This window comes from Nerophis lumbriciformis, linkage group LG10 (assembly GCF_033978685.3).
Source record: "Nerophis lumbriciformis linkage group LG10, RoL_Nlum_v2.1, whole genome shotgun sequence".
Classification (NCBI taxonomy): Eukaryota; Metazoa; Chordata; class Actinopteri; order Syngnathiformes; family Syngnathidae; genus Nerophis; species Nerophis lumbriciformis.
In genome coordinates this window covers 30,751,620-30,768,537 of record NC_084557.2, presented here as the reverse complement: position 1 = coordinate 30,768,537, position 16,918 = coordinate 30,751,620, and the positions used below count along the sequence as shown (strand labels likewise).

General features: G+C 38.1%; 1 protein-coding gene across 2 annotated transcripts in view; it reads right to left on the bottom strand.

The window, feature by feature from the left end:
• cpne2 (copine II) overlaps positions 1 to 16,918 on the bottom strand; it is a 103,879-nt gene that overhangs the window by 70,277 nt on the left and 16,684 nt on the right. The window contains exons 3-8 of one of the 2 annotated variants that reach the window (XM_061969852.2): positions 7,637 to 7,816; positions 3,572 to 3,646; positions 3,371 to 3,442; positions 823 to 906; positions 567 to 656; positions 54 to 152 (exon numbers count right to left, since the gene is read on the bottom strand). In XM_061969852.2, coding sequence (XP_061825836.1) covers positions 54 to 152; positions 567 to 656; positions 823 to 906; positions 3,371 to 3,442; positions 3,572 to 3,646; positions 7,637 to 7,816 — 600 coding nt within the window. The remainder of the gene's footprint in view (positions 1 to 53; positions 153 to 566; positions 657 to 822; positions 907 to 3,370; positions 3,443 to 3,571; positions 3,647 to 7,636; positions 7,817 to 16,918) is intronic. The other variant, XM_061969853.2, reaches the window with a different exon arrangement.

Below are 16,918 nucleotides of genomic sequence, written 5' to 3'. Positions count from 1 at the left end.
GTGTGGTTATTAAATTCAATGAGCTGTGAAAAATAAATGAATACAATAATTACCTCCACTGAGTTCTGCGCTTCACTCAACTTAGCCACTGTAGTCTGAAATTCTCCAATGAAGTCATGGCCGCCGTCATTATCATAGTCATAACACAAGACCTGTTATTATGTAGAACACACATGTATGTTGATATTAGCGTCCTCTTTAAAAGTTGTTATGATGTGCTGTTGTTGTTGTTGTGCATTGTGGAATGCAACAAAACACAATTAATCTACTGGTATGTCCCACATGTTTGCATTTCAGCAAGTATTTACAAAACAAAACAAAAATAATTAAAATAGTTCAATCAATTTGGTGCTGTAAACAAATTGGTTGTCAACTGAAAATGTTACATTTTTTAAATAAATGTAACTTACATACATAATTGCAATTGCAGCTGCAAGCAGTTTAATTAAACGTTTGTCAAGTCCATTTCTTCATAGTAATTGTAAATAAATGTGATGTAAGATAACATTTTTGAGATAAGCGTTCAATGAAGAACTCCACATGACTTTGTGAGACATGAAACTAACCTTGATGTTTCTGTCCACATCTCCATTACAGAGAGAAACAAGAGGCACTGTAAAGGATTTCCAAGAAGGATCTAAGGTGTTCTTTATGACCTGGGAGCAGACAAACAGCTGATAATGAATGAAATCATACCAGAATATTGGATCATTTCTGCTGTGTGACATTTCCTACAATAGTATCTAAGTAGGTATATTGACAAAAAGTTACAACAATGAAATAAATGTTTTGAGAAGTTTCCAGAATGTAACCACGAGTCACCTCTGTCCTATGTACCAACATCCATTTATCATCTTCTCCTTGTTTGTGAAACTCCAGATAGGGGTCTGACTTCCCAAAGAAGTCCTGCAAAGAACAAAGGCAAAAGCTGCTGATGTCCATTTATGAAGGAATATACATTTTTCAATTTTGTTACTGTTTTCACTCAACAGTTCTACCCGCTTTTGTAGCAGGTACAATATTATAAAAGGCACACATGTTTGCTCTCAGCTAGGAAATCACAATAGTGCTCAGGGCGTGGACTGATATTTCTATAATACAATGTCAAAATGGTTATATTTTGGTCCAGAGAGGGAATCAAACTTGCAACAGTTTCATAGCAAAAGTCTTCAAGACTGAAGCACTAGTCAAAACACACCATTGCAACCAACATGCAAATAGTGAATCCATGTTTTTATATGCTTCACAAATGTACTGTGTGAATGCTGATACGTGTATTTTTTTTTTTAGAATGATGCACTTTAACAGCACACTTCCTCAATTGCTTAAGTCCATCCAAGAACCATTTGTGAAGCTTGTCGAGAACGGGTGAAATATTAGTGGAATACATTTTATTGAAAGAAAAAGGAGAATCGAAATGATTCCACGGCACAAATTGCCCAATCAAAATGATTCGATGTCATCCACTTGCTGCTTGCCACTCTGACCACGATCGGTCTGTCAAAAAAACACAACTTTTCTCAGTGTTCACAATTCTGTTGGTGTTACAATTTCTAGTTCTTAACTTTTTAGGTGACTGTTTTTATTACCTCCTGTGTCATGACAGTGTGTGGTTGACAACATCCTCCCATAAGTTAGTTAAAAACATCATTGTGATCCAAAAACGCAAGACTGGCTCAAAAAACTAGTTACAGTGCTTGCACACTATGGGCCTGATCTACTAAAGGTGCAAACTTGATAGCACACGCAAAGCTGATCTACTAAACTGGTGCACAGAGGATCACGTCTCCTAAGTGAGCAAAATAAGGAGGGTGAGCATTTTCCATGCATCACTAGTCAATTAGTCATCCATCCATTTTCTTCTGCTTATCCTAAGGTCGGGTCGCGGGGGCAGCAGCCTAAGCAGAGAAGCCCAGACTTCCCTCCCCCCAGCCACTTCGTCCAGCTCCTCCCGGGAGATCCCGAGGCGTTCCCAGACCAGCCGGGAGACATAGTCTTCCCAACGTGTCCTGGGTCTTCCCCTTGGCCTCCTGTCGGTCGGACGTGCCCCAAACACCTCCCCAGGGAGGCGTTCGGGTGGCATCCTGAGCAGTTGCCCGAACCACCTCATCTGGCTCCTCTCGATATATATATATATATATATATATATATATATATATATATATATATATATATATATATATATATATATATAAATATATATACATATACACATGCATACACACATATATATATATATATATATATATATATATATATATATATATATATATATATATTTATTTTTTTTCATTTTTTTTTTATTGACATCCAACATCAGACATTCCTATCCATTACATCATATTCACATAAATCATATATCTATTGTCTGCCCTAAATGTCAAAATATTTTTGTTTGTATCCCACCCATACCACCCACCCCAGCCCAAAAAAGAAAGAAACAACAAAAAAACAAAGTGATATCTACAAATACATCAATTAAATAAACAAAGAAAAAAAATAAAAAATAAAATAAAAATAAATAATAATACATTAATAATAACACTAATCAGAAATAAAATAAAATATAAACAGATACATATATATATATATATATATATATATATATATATATATATATATATATACCCACACATACATATATATAAATATATACATACATATATATACATACATGCATGTACACATATAGGGAGTAATCCCTTTTTTTTTTTTTGTAATACAATCACTAATTCGAAAAATTAAAGTCAGTGATTGTTGAAGGACCAGGACATGTATATTCTGGCGTATTTGCTTACATTTTCTAAGTTATTTACGTAAATGAGTTGAAAAATAAAAAGCTAAGGTACGGCCAAGCTGATGTCCATGTTGCCTGTATTTATCAGCCATTAGAATATTACAACCCTCCCAAATATATTACACTACATATATCCATTCATACATTATATCACTTTTGTTCATTTTCACTTGAAAAACACTCATTTATTAAAAGTGGCAACTTTTATTTTACTTTTATCTTTGTTCATTTACGGAATCCGGTCAACTTCCTTTGTTTCATTTTATCGTACTGCGCATGCAAGTGACGTTGACGCCACAAAAAAATCCGATTTGGTCCACTTTGGCCTGCAGTATGAACCAATTAAACTCGTAAGCCGAGGTACTCTACTGTCCACATCTGCAACATTTCAAATTCCAGTCCATGTGTTGCTTCTCACCCATGAAAAAAACCTTCAATGTCGATGTAAGATTATGAAGGAATTGCCTGTATGACAACATTGACTAACTGCATGTGCACTCAACTACTATGTGTCCTATTACACTCCAAATATGAACATGTTTGCATTGGATAGAGCAAAACCACCTACTGTACCTTCTTGTCCAGTTTCCGCCCACTCAGGGTCAAAGTGATGATTCTGTTGTCAGACAGCTCCTGGGCTGTTATCTATCAAAACATGACAGAACAGCATACTGTAAGCAGAAGCCGTACTGGCAATGAATAACATAACAGCACATCATCTTCATTTCCAAGGGGATGGTAAAAGTACATTGAAAAGAAAGGACAGGTTCATACTGTGATGGATCCTTTGCCAGCTGGTTTCCCGTTAGCCAAGACCAATGGTCTGTGAAGTTTCTTATTGGACACAATCTAGTGAAAAAAGAAAAAAGATAAACCAGACAGGCTTTACTTTGATAGAGAGTGTGGTAAGAACCATGAAACTGTACAATAATTTCTAGTAACCCGACCGAAAATAGATAGCCTCTCTGAATCTCCTCTCTGGTCAACAAAAGCACCATGAGGATTCTGGCGGGAACTCTCGTTCAACCCTTGTTCGATTACGCATGCACCTCCTGGTACCCTAGCAGCTCCAAAACCCTCAAATCTAGACTCCAAATATCCCAGAACAAGCTAGTCAGATTACTTCTAGACCGCCACCCCAGATCCCACCTCACTCCTACCCACTTCTCCAAAGTGGGCTGGCTCAGGGTGGAGGACAGAGTAAAACAACTTGCACTGAGCCTAGTCTATAAAATCCGCTACACCTCCCTGATACCGAAGTACATGTCAAACAACTTCCTTAACGTAAATGACCGCCATAACCACAACACCAGGGGGAGCTCCACTAACCACGTTAAACCCAGATTCCGAACTAACAAAGGTCTTAACTCATTCTCTTTCTATGCCACATCAATGTGGAATGCGCTCCCAACAGGTATAAAAGAAGGTGCATCTCTATCCTCCTTCAAAACCGCAATAAAAGTTCACCTCCAGGCAGCTACAACCCTAAACTAACACCCTCCCCGGATTGTTAATAATCAAATGTAAACAATTAAATGCAGATACATTTCTTATGCCTTCTGATCTCTCTCTCTCTCTCTCTCTCTCTCTCTCTCTCTCTCTCTCTCTCTCTCTCTCTCTCTCTCTCTCTCTCTCTGCCCACTACTTGCTGTCCATATCCTACAAAGTCAGACCTACACTGTTCCGATATCCATTTCTCTGTTCTCAATTGTTGATGACTGATGATAACAACCAAACCTAACCCCCCCCCCCCCCCCTCCACACCCTGGATTGTAAATAATGTAAATAATTCAATGTGATTATCTTGTGTGATGACTGTATTATGATGATAGTATATATCTGATAGTATATATCTGTATCATGAATCAATTTAAGTGGACCCCGACTTAAACAAGTTGAAAAACGTATTCGGGTGTTACCATTTAGTGGTCAATTGTACGGAATATGTACTTCACTGTGCAACCTACTAATAAAAGTCTCAATCAATCAATCAAAGGGCATTCAATCGATCGCAACTGGACTGTTTTCTTTGTCTTGGAAGACGTTTCACCGCTCATCCGAGTAGGCTTCATCAGTTCGTGCTAATAGACTTAGATTGGTCATACCTAGTTTAGCGGCTGGTGCCAAAACCCCAAATATCTATACTCAAAAACCAGGAAGGTGTGCTTGGGCAAGGATGGTTTCGCCCTGTCGTAGTGAGGAGAAAAAACTGTTTTGATGCAAATGAGGAGTCCTAACTGTCAAAGCCAACGACAGTCGTTGAAGTGTAATTTCCTCTCGTGAGCATTGAGGTATTGTGTGGCAGAACAATTGCTGTGGACCAGTACAAAATAGTCGGAATCAACCACGTCAGCATTCCATTCAGTTGTAAACAAATGGCATTCTGGTCACCTTTCTAACTCCTGTTATTTGTTGGAGGCTAAATTGCAGAGTATTTTAGGAATGGTTGAAAGGACAGTGTTGAATGTGGGAGACCTCCTCTGTTGAGGGATGGTTTTTCAACCTTGACATAGAGGACTTCCCTCACTCTTTTTTCCTCCAGAATCTGTACATTTTTATTTTACATTTTTATGGTCCATATTTCCGTTCATTTAGTTTATTTTGTTACTTACTGTTTCTGCCCTGCTGGTTCCGTGTTCTTTGTTACTTTCAGGTTGGTTGGTGTGGGGCTGGCAGCAGAGCGGCAAGGCGGGTGAACGCAAATAGCAATTAGTGCCTTTTAAAAGTCCAGCACCCACACCAGTGGATGCCAGATTGCTTTCCTTCTTCTCTGTGCCAAGACTTCAGCATTTCCCCATTTCTCATCACAGCTTTTACACTATGCACATTTGTATACTCTCTTGGTTTACAGTTGTTGGCTGTTTTTCATTCATATGTTCTTTTCTGGCCTTTTCTTCCTCTGTTCGCTTTCTTAGTTTTGACGGTCTTATGCCTTGCTCCACTTGTGGACACAGTTTATTATATTTTCTTGGTTTTTTAAAAAAGTATTTGTAGTATTTCTGAACTTTTTCTTAGCATTTACTGACACCTTGTGTTATGTATTTACAAACCCCGTTTCCATATGAGTTGGGAAATTGTGTTAGATGTAAATATAAACGGAATACAATGATTTGCAAATCCTTTTCAACCCATATTCAGTTGAATATGCTACAAAGAGAATATATTTGATGTTCAAACTGATAAACTTTTTTTTTTGCAAATAATCATTAACTTTAGAATTTGATGCCAGCAACACGTGACAAAGAAGTTGGGAAAGGTGGCAATAAATACTGATAAAGTTGAGGAATGCTCATCAAACACTTATTTGGAACATCCCACAGGTGAACAGGCAAATTGGGAACAGGTGGGTGCCATGATTGAGTATAAAAGTAGATTCCATGAAATGCTCAGTCATTCACAAACAAGGATGGGGCGAGGGTCACCACTTTGTCAACAAATGCGTGAGCAAATTGTTCAAAAGTTTAAGAAAAACCTTTCTCAACCAGCTATTGCAAGGAATTTAGGGATTTCACCATCTACGGTCCGTAATATCATCAAAGGGTTCACAGAATCTGGAGATATCACTGCACGTAAGCAGCTAAGCCCGTGACCTTCGATCCCTCAGGCTGAACTGCATCAACAAGCGACATCAGTGTGTAAAGGATATCACCACATGGGCTCAGGACCACTTCAGAAACCCACTGTCAGTAACTACAGTTGGTCGCTACATCTGTAAGTGCAAGTTAAAACTCTCCTATGCAAGGCGAAAACCGTTTATCAACAACACCCAGAAACGGCATTGGCTTCGCTGGGCCTGAGCTCAAAAGATGGACTGATACAAAGTGGAAAAGTGTTCTGAGGTCTGACGAGTCCACATTTCAAATTGTTTTTGGAAACTGTGGACGTCGTGTCCTACGGACCAAAGAGGAAAAGAACCATCCGGATTGTTATAGGCGCAAAGTTGAAAAGCCAGCATCTGTGATGGTATGGAGGTGTATTAGTGCCCAAGACATGGGTAACTTACACATCTGTGAAGGCGCCATTAATGCTGAAAGGTACAAACAGGTTTTGGAGCAACATATGTTGCCATCCAAGCAACGTTACCATGGACGCCCCTGCTTATTTCAGCAAGACAATGCCAAGCCACGTGTTACATCAATGTGGCTTCATAGTAAAAGAGTGTGGGTACTAGTCTGGCCTGCCTGTAGTCCAGACCTGTCTCCCATTGAAAATGTGTGGCGCATTATGAAGCCTAAAATACCACAACGGAGACCCCCGGACTGTTGAACAACTTAAGCTGTACATCAAGCAAGAATGGGAAAGAATTCCACCTGAGAAGCTTCAAAAATGTGTCTCCTCAGTTCTCAAGCGTTTATTGAGTGTTGTTAAAAGAAAAGGTGATGTAACACAGTGGTGAACGTGCCCTTTCCCAACTACTTTGGCACGTGTTGCAGCCATGAAATTCTAAGTTAATTATTATTTGAAAAAAAAAAAAAAGTTTATGAGTTTGAACATCAAATATGTTGTCTTTGGAGTGCATTCAATTGAATATGGGTTGAAAAGGATTTGCAAATCATTGTATTCCGTTTATATTTACATCTAAAACAATTTCCCAACTCATATGGAAACGGGGTTTGTAATATGTTACTTCTTTTTGGTCAATAATTCAAATAACTTTGTTGTGTTCTTTGCTGTTTTTGTTTCACTTGAATCCTCGGTCGAATAATCTGTGCAGTCATCTACCGACTCACATCTACATGGGGGTCCAAAACAAACAGCTCACCACAAGTACAATTACATAATGGTATATGAAATAATTATATGTAAGACATTTAGGAAAAAATAAAAACGATTCCATACCACTCCAAGCGTGCAAATGTATTCTCCCAAGAAATCGTGTTCGTAGAGTTGTGTGGCACACTTGTCTTCATCAAACAAGGCAAAGCGAAGCTTCTGGACCTCTTCAAAGTGGTAGTCCACCTGGAACTTCACTCCAAAAACTGGGTTCAGGTTATTAACAGCTGTTTCAGTCCGGCCAAGCTGAAACACAAAGAGATGAGAAACATTTTTTTTTTCACTTTAAACCCTTTGAAATCCATGTTTTGATCAGGGTTTTTTGCTGACAATACCGATACTAATCATCCATGAGTGAGATCTGTTGATACCAATACTGATACCAATCACATGTATTAACTCAAAATGTTTCAATTTATTTATGGTGAGTGCTATTGACAGTTTAACAATATCAACACAATATTTAAACTAGTATTCTCTTTTATTAATACAATTGTCTGATCAAAACACAGTCAATAGTACACAGTAACTAAACAAAAGCAAAAGCTAAAACTAATAATTAAAATCCTTTGTCTTTGCCTTCAAAGTCTTCCTGTGTCACTCTAGTATCGATCATATACTGATACTACCCATGGTACCGACACCACCAATTCATGGATCGATTTGGTCTCCTCTTACGTGTGGTGTACTGAATGCACGCTAACACACCAACAGTTACGGTAATATCTGTTATAGTCTCTCAGTCTAGACTCTTATTAATCTATGTGTGCATTTCCTGTAAATAAATGCTTACTTTCTGTTGTAACATTGTTCTATCGACACTTATTCAACTTTACTAAGCACTTATTTCTTATATTGTTTCAAGCTAGCTTAGCGGTTAGCTTATCTATTAGCATGCCTGATCCTGGCCCTTGGTGTGTAAAATGTTTAGCCTTGTCCTCCTTTTAAAAATAATAGCTACAATACTAAGAAATGCCGTTTCAATCAATCAATCAATCAGAGTTTATTTATATAGCCCTTAATCACGAGTGTCTCAAAGGGCTGCACAAGCCACAACGACATCCTCTGCTCAGATCCCACATCAGGGCAAGAAAAAACTCAACCCAATGGGATACACTGAGGAACCTTGGAGGAGACTGCAGATATGGGGACCCCCCCCGGGCGACCGGTGCAATGGATGACGAGTGGATCTAGTTCAGTTGTTCTTAACCTTGTTGGAGGTACCGAACCCCACCAGTTTCATATGCGCATTCATCGAACCCTTCTTTAGTGAAAAATAAAATGTTGTTTTTTTTCAAATTCAAGACAAAGTTATGTGTTTTTGGTAACACTTTAGAATGGGGAACATATTCTAAGTAACAAAGACTTAATTTAGAGTTATTTGGTTAGGGTTAGGGTTAGAGGGTTAGGGCCAGGGTTAGGGTTATAATAAGGCCATGCCGAATAAGGCATTAATAAGTACTTAATAATGACGAGTTAAGAGCCAATATTTTACTAATTTGCATGTTAATAAGCAACTAATTAATGGTGAATATGTTCCCCATACTAAAGTGTTACCATGTTTTATTACTGGTGCACAAAATGAACCGTGCATGAACATCACCTTGTTCAAAGAACAAAACCAACACAGTGCATGAACTCACAACAAATTACACACCTGCAAATCAGTGTGACTGCTGCTGTTGCCGCATCCGTAATACGCCGATAGGGAGAAGTTTTTATTTACATGATGAGTCGGGTGTGTCTTGACTTCCGCCGAACCCCTGAGCCCAACTCACCGAACCCCTAGGGTTCGATCGAACCCAGGTTAAGAACCACTGATCTAGTTAATAGTGTGAGAGTCCAATCCATAGTGGGGCCAGCAGTTTAGATAATTATTATTGGCTTAAGGGAGCATCTCCACACTGTGTATGGAGACAAGTAATTAGCTGCTCGCTGATTGTCAGCCGACTAAAATAAAATACAGTGTTTTGTATTCGGCATTTAATGGCAATAATCGGTAATGGCGATCACGTACTTTTAAAGGAAAATCTTCCGAGACTGATCTGAGGTCATTTAAAGGGCACATTGTAGAACCCAGTTAGATTGCCTCCAGAATATACAGTACACAATATAACACATTATATCAGACTGTGTATTATGTTGTCAATTTGGTGGTTTGTATGAAATTGTATTAATTTTGTTTTGAAGCAATTGAAACAAAAATGTGTGAGTGCACTACTTGGGCGTTCATTATAGATTGTGAATAGAATAGATTGTGGTGGAGATAAGAAAAACATGGTCAGTGATAGGAAACGGAACGACACTTTGGGAACTTCTCATGACAGCATTATTCTGTTCAATATGACAAGTAACAGTTAAGTATTATTTTTCATAGTTGAACAAATACTTTTTGTCAATAGTCCATACTTTTTAAAAAGTTCCCTTAGTTCTTTTTTTTTTGAGGAAACTAAAATGCGCAAACATTCCGCAGAAATCAATGGTCAACTTTTACAACTGTGCCATCAGCAGTGTCCTCACTTACGGATTTTTAGTGTGGTTTGCTAGCTGCACTAAAGCGAACCAACAGGCCCTCCAGTGACTGGTTAAAGCGGCAGGGAAAATTACAAGGACGATACTCCCAGAGATGAGTGCCATGTACACAACTCGCTGCCTAAAGCGAGTACACAACATCCTGAAGGACAGATACCACCCAGCACATGACCTCTTCAACCTGCTACCCTCTGGAAGGAGGTATAGATCGATTCGCGCCAGGACCACCAGAATGTCTCACAGTCTGTATCCCCAGGCTGTGAGACTGTTAAATGAACAGCCTGCCCCTTTGCTGCCCCGGACCATCTTATTACCTCACTCTTCACCACCTCAATAATTGTGCTCTGGACATTGCATTGCTGCAACATCAACGTAACACCCATCAGACATCTGACTGTTCCCACCCCCACATCCCTCTTATCGCGCTCTTCCTGACAATGATAAAATGCTAAAATGTAAACTATTGTCAACCTGCACATCAATGCAGTTTCTGTGCCGCTGGACAATGCTCAAACAAAATCTCGTTGTTCATGTATGACTTAAGTGTTATTATGACAATGACAATAAAGGAATTGATTGATTGATTGATTGATTGATTGAACTAAGTAAAAAAACAAAAGACACAAGTCGATCTTCTCTGAATTGGTATTTAACTGTCTGCAGTTTTCTACTGGGAATTGTTATTTAATTAGTCAGCACTTATTAGAGGATTGGATTGATAACAACAGTTTACCTGCACCCTGCAACAATAAGCAACACAACGTCTATTGTATCGGTTTCCATTTTAAGAATGATGGAGTGATGAGTACCTTCAACCCCAAAATGTAGTTCAGACAGTAATCAGACACTGTTAGCGTCATCTTATTTGGCCTGTCGGTTGGATGACTAACACTCTCATACAGTGTTACACCCATTTTATTATTTGTTTATCCACCATCAGACAAGCTCAATATATCTTTGTCTTGTGTTTTATAGTTGATTCAATTTGATCTTTCCACTCATCTTAAAGGGAAACTGCACTTTTTTGGGAATTTTGCCTATGGTTCATAATTATTATCCATCCATCCATCTTCTTCCGCTTATCCAAGGTCGGGTCTCGGGGGCGCAGCCTAAGCAGGGAAGCCCAGACTTCCCTCTCCCCAGCCACTTCGTCCAGCTCCTCCCGGGGGATCCAGAGGCGTTCCCAGGCCAGCCGGGAGAGATAGTCTTCCCAACGTGTCCTGGGTCTCTCCCGTGGCCTCCTACCGGTCGGGCACGTTTGTCTCTCATAGTTTTTATGAGAGACAACAATACATACGTCATTTTATTTTTTAAAGATTCTAAAGAAGATTTTTAAAAAAACGATGTTCTCGGCCACCGTAGCTGTGCCCCACCATAGGAAGATGACAACAACAACCACAACACCTGCTAGCTCACGTACGCCCCCACCTCTTCACAGTGAGGAAGAGAAACTGCAAGCCTCTCTGTATGATGTAGCTATATTTTATTGTCCCAGTAGAAAAAATATTGTTTTTCAATGTATCATTTGTTCATTCAACAGGGCCATATGATTTCAGCAGCAGAAATATACTTTTCTGTATGGCAGTTATGTTTGTCAAAGCCCTATAAACAAACACTATACTCCGTTATATGTTGCTGCCTCCTTCCAATCATTCAATGTTTTCCCTTGTTAGCTTGATCTTCCATCTTTGGCCTATTAATGTATAATCCTCTCTACCGTTAGTTTCTGCTTCACTTCAGCTTCTCAGGTTTCTCACTTTTAGGCTCTCATGCCCTCCCTCTCTCTCTCTCTATCACCAGTGTCTCACACCTCCATCTCACAGCACAAATATAGATGAAGACACAAGAAGGTAGGAAACATGAAGAAAAACAATCTTAGAAAGGTTTAACTGGGGAGATTAGAAAATGTGAAAATTGATGAGTATGCTCAACCAGTAAAGCTGTGAGTAACATCCCCCCTAAAAAAGGTTTGGCCTACAAACCAGCAGCACTAAGCTTATTAAATTTGCCTATCGGTTACCGTAGTAACCAGTGGCAATTTCACACCACAGCCACATGTCCCGCTGACCTCAAGCTAGCTACTACTAAAGGTATCGCCTACACACAAGCACGCAAGCTGCAGCCCCAGTTTGATTGCATGTAATTAGACGCATTTCCTTCCCTCGGTTTACATGTGCTGAGAGTTGGACTTGGACATTTTTAGGTATAATAGACACCACAGTAAAAGGTAGAATTTAGGAATGAAACGGGAAATGGTTCACCAAATTTCAGATGGTTTGTAATAGTGTTTGAAAATGTCATGATTAAATATTAACAGTTTTTATCCAAGTGCCCAACAAAATAAGTGAGATGCATGATTTACAGGGCTCCAGTGCAAGGTGCCCCCATGACAATTTGTTTTGTAGTGAGGCTTTTTGGGTATACGTAATATCAAAATGATAATACAAATATACCGTACTTTTCCGGACTATAAGTCGCAGTTTTTTTCATAGTTTGGCCAGGGGTGCGACTTATACTCAGGAGCAACTTATGTGTGAAATTATTAAAACATTAGCGTAAAATATCAAATAATATTATTTAGCTCATTCACGTAAGAGACTAGACGTATAAGATTTCATGGGATTTAGCGATTAGGAGTGACAGATTGTTTGGTAAACATATAGCATGTTCTATATGTTATAGTTATTTGAATGACTCTTACCATAATATGTTACGTTAACATACCAGGCACGTTCTCAGTTGGTTATTTATGCCTCATATAACGTACACTTATTCAGCCTGTTGTTCACTATTCTTTATTTATTTTAAATTGCCTTTCAAATGTCTATTCTTGGTGTTGGCTTTTATCAAATACATTTCCCCACAAAATGCGACTTATACTCCAGTGCGACTTATATATGTTTTTTTATTATTATATTTATTATGCATTTTCGGCCGGTGCGATTTATACTCCGGAGCGACTTATACTCCGGAGCGACTTGTACTCCGAAAAATACGGTACTTTATATTTTATAATATACATATATTTTTAATGCTCAACTTTAAGCATTTCTGACTTACAAATGTTGGATACTTGTGTTAAACAATGCAAAAGCTTCAAATCATAAGGTTCATGCATTTGGGCGTGAGCTTGAACTCAGTTTTAGATGCCTGTGAAGGCTGTGTTTTGTTTGTTGTGTATTTTTTTAAACAGTAGGCCATTTGTGATGTCAGAATGTTGGGGAAATACTAATGTGGGCATTTCCAGTACATGCTCTTTATCAGGCCCATACCTGTCAACTTTTGCATTTAACATATGGAACATTTTCCAGGAAAATTGGTAAAATATAAGGGATTTTTATTTTCATATTACGATTTTTTTTCTAGATTTAAAACACTTCCTTGTGGTCTACATAACATGTAATGGCGGTTCTTTGGTCAACATTTTTTCTGCATAGATTATGTTTTACAGACCATCTTAAAGACGCTTTCTAACCATCTCTTCAGGATGCGCCGTTTTGTGGGCAGTCTTATCAACGTGCCTCCCCATTGACTGCATCTTCTCCCCGTCAGCCATGTAGTAGTTTTTAGCGTTTTCATATTGAGTCTACTGACAGATATAACTTCAAACTATGCGGCATTTCGTATTAGAAATGGCAACAGCGGATGATGCATGTGTATGTACGAGCCATTCTGCCTCACAACAAGATAATGGAGAAAAAGAAGAAACTTAATGATTACAAAGTCGGACTACAATGATGAACTCGCGCAAAGTTCTTTCGGAAAAAAACTTTATCATACATGGAGATATCCACTGACGTCACTAATGGGAAAAATGCCACAAATTGGGCAAATTCCAAACGGCTTTGTTTTATAGATACACAAAAACAGGTACCAATTGGTAAGAAAAGTTGATTTTGCATAATAGGTACCCCTTAAATCAATAACAAAAATAATAATTTATAGCCTAGATGGGACTCGAACATGAAGCACTAGTCACTGGGCGATAAACTCTGACACACTTCTCCAGTAGCGCTGCTTCCACAACCCCACCGACCTGAGTGTTAGTGTTTGTTATGTTGTTTTTTTCCCCACTGGGAAACTTGGTTTTAGTGTCTTCATATCAGAAAAAATATGTAGGACTGATAAGACTGAGGTAGCATCATCTTAAAAATCTGGTATCATTCAAACAACAATTGATCTTTTACACAGTTTTAAAGGGGAACTGCACTTTTCTTGGATTTTTGCCTATCGTTGACAATTATTATCAGAGATATGAACACAGATTACTGACATTTGTAAAGTTACAAAATATTTAAAGTTAGCATTATTTGCGGATTATACAACAGCATTTTGTTCAGGAGAGAACACACAGAAGATAATACAAATAACAGAAGAAATGAACAAATTAAAAAGATGGTTTGACAAAAACAGACTATCTTTGGATCTCAGTAAAACTAAAATAATGCTATTTGGTAACAGTAGAAGAGAAAGTCAAAAACAAATACAAATAGACGGAATAGAAATTGAAAAATGAAACCTAATTTCTAGGTGTAATGATTGATGATACATTGAACTGGAAATCTCAGTTAAAAAAATATACAACATAAAGTAGCAAGAAACACATCCATAATGAATAAAGCAAAACGTGTTCTAGACCAAAAATCACTTCATATTCTCTACTGCTCGCTAGTGTTACCATATCTGAGTTATTGTGTAGAAACATGGGGAAATAATTACAAAAGTACACTTCATTCACTAACGGTGTTACAAAAAAGATCAGTTAGAATAATACATAATGTTGGATATAGAGAACATACAAATCCTTTATTTATTGAATCAAAGATACTGAAATTCCACGACATAGTGAATTTGCAAACAGCTAAAATTATACACAAAGCAAACTATAACCTGCTACCCAAGAATATACAACAATTTTTCTCAAAAAAAGAGGAGAAATATAATCTTAGAGAACATTTTAATTTAAAACCTTTGTATGCACGTACAACACTTAAGACCTTCAGTATATCTGTATGTGGAATTAAATTATGGAATGGATCAAGCAAATACATCAAACAATGTACTAATATGATCCACTTCAAGAAACTCTTCAAACTTAAAGTGTTTACAAAGTACAAAGAAGAAGAACCATGATAAACATTCTGAATTTATTTCATCCATCCATTCTTTCATTCTCAAAATAATCTCACCATATTAAAATATGACTTATTTCACCAATTATTATTTATTTATTTATTTTTATTGTGACTACTTGTGGAGTATTTTGTGAATAAATTGAGAACAGGAAGTGAACAAAAGTTTTAGCATCTGTTATGTAAAAGAAAAGGGGTAGGATTAAATAAACTCTGCTTCTTCCTACTCCTTTTCGAACATGTTGAAAAGAGGAACTGGAAATTGTGATGTATCATGTTGTATGCTTGCATGTTCGAAATTAACTCAAACTCAAACTCAAACTCAGATGATTAAAAAACGCTTGCAAGATGGGAGTCACAGTTGTAGCCTTCAAATCCCTCTAAAACAACTTCAAAACCCTCCATCAACGTTTTATATACATGCTGCAAATATATACATATTTAAAGTAGTAACAGACACGTTCATAACAATATGTAATATGTACAATATTTACCGTATTTTGGTCATTTTATGCATTACTGGAACTAATTCCTCATTTTCATTTCCATAGCAGCGCATTTCCGACTTCCGGCAACAAAAGTGTGTTCCTAATTCCGGAAACCAACGCGAGTGTGTTCTAATCATGGCAGACTTGATAACAGACAACTAAAACGACTGTTTTTGGACAAAGAAGATCCACAATCTAATCTTTTTGAAGTTGAATATACGGAGGATGAACTGCTGGTTATGGAAGCGAACAAGAAGAGGCTGATACGTTGGAGCAGACCCAAGCCGAGAAAGTGAGGTCGGCGTGACTTTGACTCTGCAAATGTGAAGCTTGGAGCCAAGCTTTTTAACATAAATGGATTGCCCATCCATTCATTTTCTACCGCTGGAGTGCTGGAGCCTATCTCAGCTGCATTTGGGCGGTAGGCGGGGTACACCCTGGACAAATCGCCACCTAATCGCAGCATAAATTGATTGCTTTCCCAAAATCAACTGGAAACGCCCCCGGTCAGCTGGACCAAACAAACAACTGTCCATCAAGTGAGTCACTATAATATTGATCATGATACACATAGTACGTCATACGTGTTATTACAACTACAGTACATACACTGTCTGGATAGCTGTGTACAAACATAACATTAAATGTGGGCTAATACTTTACAAATACTGTAATATGATTGTTCATGTTTTTCAGTCAGTACAGATTGGTGTTCTATCGCCGTTATGTGAGTACGCTAGAAAAAAAGTTCCTCAGTGTTCGCTCTTACAATAACAATGTCGCTACAGTTTGGTTATTATTCGGGGAACGGAACGTAAATGAAGTATTGTTGATGGTTTTGAATACATTTTTAAAGTGATTAGAGGTGGAGTTGATTGCTCTCATTAGCTGCATTGCTAAACACCTAGAACACAATTATTTTTACATGTTAGAATGCAAAATAAAAAAAAAACACTTTCGTCTTCATGTCTGTCACAATGTTTGTGAATGATAGGCACAATTCCCCCCAAAAGTGTGGTTCCTCTTTATGTGAAAACAATGTTTCTATATCAAAGTATAGATCAGGGGTGCTCATTACGTCGATCGCGAGCTACCGGTCGATCGTGGAGGGTGTGTCAGTCGATCACCAGCCAGGCATTAAAAAAATAGTCCTAAAAATGAGCGATCATAAATCTTCACTATGACGTCACTTTCGT